Source organism: Ochlerotatus camptorhynchus, unplaced genomic scaffold (assembly GCF_037179485.1).
Source record: "Ochlerotatus camptorhynchus isolate MF236.1 unplaced genomic scaffold, CSIRO-AGI_Acam_v1.1 ptg000051l, whole genome shotgun sequence".
Taxonomy (NCBI): Eukaryota; Metazoa; Arthropoda; class Insecta; order Diptera; family Culicidae; genus Ochlerotatus; species Ochlerotatus camptorhynchus.
The window spans coordinates 211,982-216,092 of NW_027040541.1; the positions used below are offsets into that span (position 1 = coordinate 211,982).

The window sequence follows — 4,111 nt, forward strand, 5'->3', positions numbered from 1 at the left end:
CGTCATTATTCTCAGTTTGGAACGCGTCCTAGTAAGCATCTCCAAGCCGAGCCGAGCCCAGCTGTTTTAAACAAGAAAAATTTCTTCCTTCGATTTGTGCTAATTACTTCGGTGCGCTAAACTTCATTATTCAAAATGGTAAGTTAAGTGATCTACTTTCATTAATTAATAAGAGTGTAATGAATTGGATTTTTTAAATCCTTGAACCGGCATTACTTTATTTGCTAGAAAATTCCACGTCATCGCCTATCAATGGCGGAAGTGAAAATTCTCCGCAAGCCGGCTTCTGTCCTGTAAATTTTGCTACTAGTGAAATAATGTGTTAATGTCCTACGTTTCGATAATTTTGCACACCATTTTATTTTTATTGACCTCAAAAGTTGCGATTTTCTGGAATTCCGGAACCACACCCTTAAATTGATTAATTCTACGGGTAAAGTGGAAGTCACCGATTCGATGCGGGAGAGAAAGTGACGCCATTTTGCTTTTTTTTTTCTTGAGTTAAAAGCCACGCCGCGCATAATTGGCTGCTTGCTACTGTAACAGATTAAATTGAAATGCCGCAGCATGACTCATTTTTCGTGCTGTGAAAATCGAGGTCACTGGGAGGAGAACTGAAAAATTTAAATGTAATGAAAATTACCCGGTTCATTGAACTTGCAATTGTGCCTCTCTGGGCAAAAGATCATTTTGCTAAACCGTTGCAACCCGATCTTTAATCAGCGAGGCAAGAGTAACATGTCCCTCTTAATTACTTGATTCATTCATAGCAATTGGTGAATCTTATGAGGAAGGATGAACATTTTTACCTATATTGAAATTAGATTTTTGGAGAAGATTTAAAGCAGATTATTAATTTTTTTTTTTTATATTTTTGCTCGTTACAGCGTGAATGTATCTCCGTACATGTTGGCCAGGCTGGTGTCCAGATTGGTAATGCCTGCTGGGAACTGTACTGTCTGGAGCATGGAATCCAACCGGACGGTCAGATGCCCTCGGACAAGACCATCGGAGGTGGTGACGATTCGTTCAATACCTTCTTCAGCGAAACCGGTGCCGGAAAGCATGTCCCACGTGCCGTCTTCGTTGATCTGGAACCGACCGTCGTAGATGAGGTCCGTACTGGAACCTACCGTCAGTTGTTCCACCCGGAACAGTTGATCACCGGCAAGGAAGACGCTGCTAACAACTACGCCCGTGGTCACTACACCATCGGAAAGGAAATCGTCGATGTCGTTCTGGATCGCATCCGTAAGCTGGCTGATCAGTGCACTGGTCTACAAGGTTTCCTGATCTTCCACTCGTTCGGTGGAGGTACCGGATCCGGTTTCACTTCCCTACTGATGGAACGCCTGTCGGTTGACTATGGCAAGAAGTCCAAGCTGGAATTCGCCATCTACCCAGCTCCTCAGGTTTCGACCGCCGTTGTCGAGCCATACAACTCCATTCTGACGACCCATACCACCCTGGAACATTCCGATTGCGCATTTATGGTTGATAACGAGGCTATATATGACATCTGCCGTCGTAACCTGGACATTGAACGCCCAACCTACACCAACCTGAACCGTTTGATTGGCCAAATCGTTTCTTCGATCACTGCTTCGCTGCGATTCGATGGTGCCCTGAACGTTGATCTTACTGAATTCCAGACCAACTTGGTCCCATACCCACGTATCCATTTCCCACTGGTTACTTACGCTCCGGTCATCTCGGCCGAGAAGGCTTACCACGAGCAGCTGTCCGTGGCTGAAATTACCAATGCTTGTTTCGAGCCAGCCAACCAGATGGTCAAGTGCGACCCACGTCACGGCAAATACATGGCCTGTTGCATGTTGTACCGTGGTGATGTTGTCCCGAAGGATGTCAACGCCGCCATCGCTACTATCAAGACCAAGCGTACGATCCAGTTCGTCGATTGGTGTCCTACTGGATTCAAGGTCGGTATCAACTACCAGCCACCAACCGTCGTCCCAGGTGGTGACCTCGCCAAGGTCCAGCGTGCCGTGTGCATGTTGTCAAACACGACCGCCATTGCCGAGGCTTGGGCTCGTCTGGATCACAAGTTCGATCTTATGTACGCCAAGCGCGCCTTCGTCCACTGGTACGTCGGTGAGGGTATGGAGGAAGGTGAATTCTCCGAAGCTCGTGAGGATTTGGCCGCCCTGGAGAAGGACTACGAGGAAGTCGGCATGGACTCCGGCGAAGGTGAGGGTGAGGGTGCTGAGGAATACTAAATTCACTAGCACTTCACTGCCCCACCAAGTGAAACGCCCGCTTCGAAGCAGAAACGTTTGATATTCAAACCCTGAAGCGTGGCTCGAAGAAAAAAGGAAATAATTGAATAAATTGTTCTCGAATTGAAGTTAACTGTATTTTATCTGTTCTTCTTCACAAACTATCCATATTGATATAATTGGCTGCACTGCCGTTCTACGCATATCTGTCTCATGTTACTTTTGGGCGTTTTTCACTTTTGTTCATAAAACAATATTTTTTAGGTAGACTTTGGATTGAAAATAGAAAAACATTGTTTGTTCTGGGTTTATATAAAAACACCATCAAGCCTAATTGTCCCATGTTGAATTCTACGCATAACTGTCCCACAAAGATTTTCTCGACTGAATTTATCATTAACGAATCGATTTGCGTACACAAATTATTGAAAGGATTTATAGGTGGGGTGGTATAAAGGTCAACTCCGTACGGAAGAAATTTGGATGTGCATGTCAACTCTTCCAAAGAAGTGTCAACAAATTTATTGTTGGTATAATTTAATGATGGAAAGCTATACAAACTATCCAGGATCTTCCAAAACTGCGGAGAACGCAAGCACGCTCATGTAATCACAAGAGTAAAGACGTCAAACGCAACGTGGCCATCAAAGCAATACTGACAGTTCCTGTAGGGTTCTTCGAGAAGTTTAAGAAGGCAAAACCCAATAGTTCCTAGTGGGACTAACATGCGTAGAATTTCCTACAGTACAAATTTCTAGGCATAACAGTCCCATTACATATTGTTCGTATGAAAATAGGCTTAACTGATTTCATTGAAGGTAATTTCTGTAGTTTTCACTAAAACATATTGATTCTTCATATTGGTTCTTATTTTAACGTATATTTCTTCGAATGAGCAGAAATGATTCGAAACATTATTCGCAATTTTCTCAGAAGCAACTTTTGAAACATGGGACTGATATGCGTAGAACGGCAGTGCAGTTGCTTGAATTTCTGGGGTAGCTAGCGGGTGTGTCGGTTCGTTCGCTCTAACGGTTTCCTTTTGGGTTTGAAACTCTTCTCTTTCTATTAACAGACTCCTGTACCTAGCTGGGTAGGTAAATTAATTTCCTAAGGTTTCAGTCAGTCCCACGGAATAAATTTATTTAGAATTCAATTCGACAGAAAAAAATTAATACTTAATTAACGAGAAAATGGGTATGAATTTTAAAATGTTTTATTTTCTATAGAAATTTATTTCAAATTTACCAGACATGAGCTCATTGAAAAAGTAGGCGATTTAAGAAGGCTTAGACTAAGCTTAGCTATATGGAAGTATGCCAGTTATGGCACTAATGCTCCCCTAATTGGCCATACCCATTAACTCATGTCAAAATAAGTTTTTTTTTTCATATTTTTAGCATTGAGATTAGCTTCCCTTCCTGTGAATAAAATTTAGTTTTTTTTTTATAAAAAATTCAAAGATTCAAGCCGTATGGCCGATTATAGGATCACTAGTAATAAATGGTACATTTCCCCCATTATGTTATTTGACAGCAAACGGGTGTTTATGTTTAAGTTCCTATTCTAAGGCTAGCGCTACAACTCAGAATTGATCTGTAGGTACTTAAAGGTTTGCATTATATTGTTGAAAAGGCAAATTTTTTCAGTCATGGAATTATTGGGTTTGTTAATCTAATCCAAGCTCGGTTTATGTTCCTATTCTGAGGCTATCGTTTAAAATACAGAGAAGCAAATTTTACCTAAAAGAAACTGAGTGGATTGCGGATTGCATAATCGCGTTGGCATATATTCGTATACGAAAAACAAACCCAATAATGAATCATTGCAAAATAATCTGCAATTTCGCTGTATCCCATCCCAATCGCGAGATA

General features: G+C 41.8%; 1 protein-coding gene across 1 annotated transcript; it reads left to right on the forward strand.

Moving 5' to 3' along the window:
- LOC135717159 (tubulin alpha-1 chain-like) lies at nucleotides 1-2,365 on the forward strand. Its single transcript, XM_065239116.1, has 2 exons — nucleotides 1-138; nucleotides 888-2,365. Exons 1-2 carry the CDS (start codon nucleotides 136-138, stop codon nucleotides 2,235-2,237), a joined length of 1,353 nt encoding a protein of 450 aa, XP_065095188.1. The 5' UTR covers nucleotides 1-135; the 3' UTR covers nucleotides 2,238-2,365.
- Nucleotides 2,366-4,111: the final 1,746 nt, after the last annotated feature.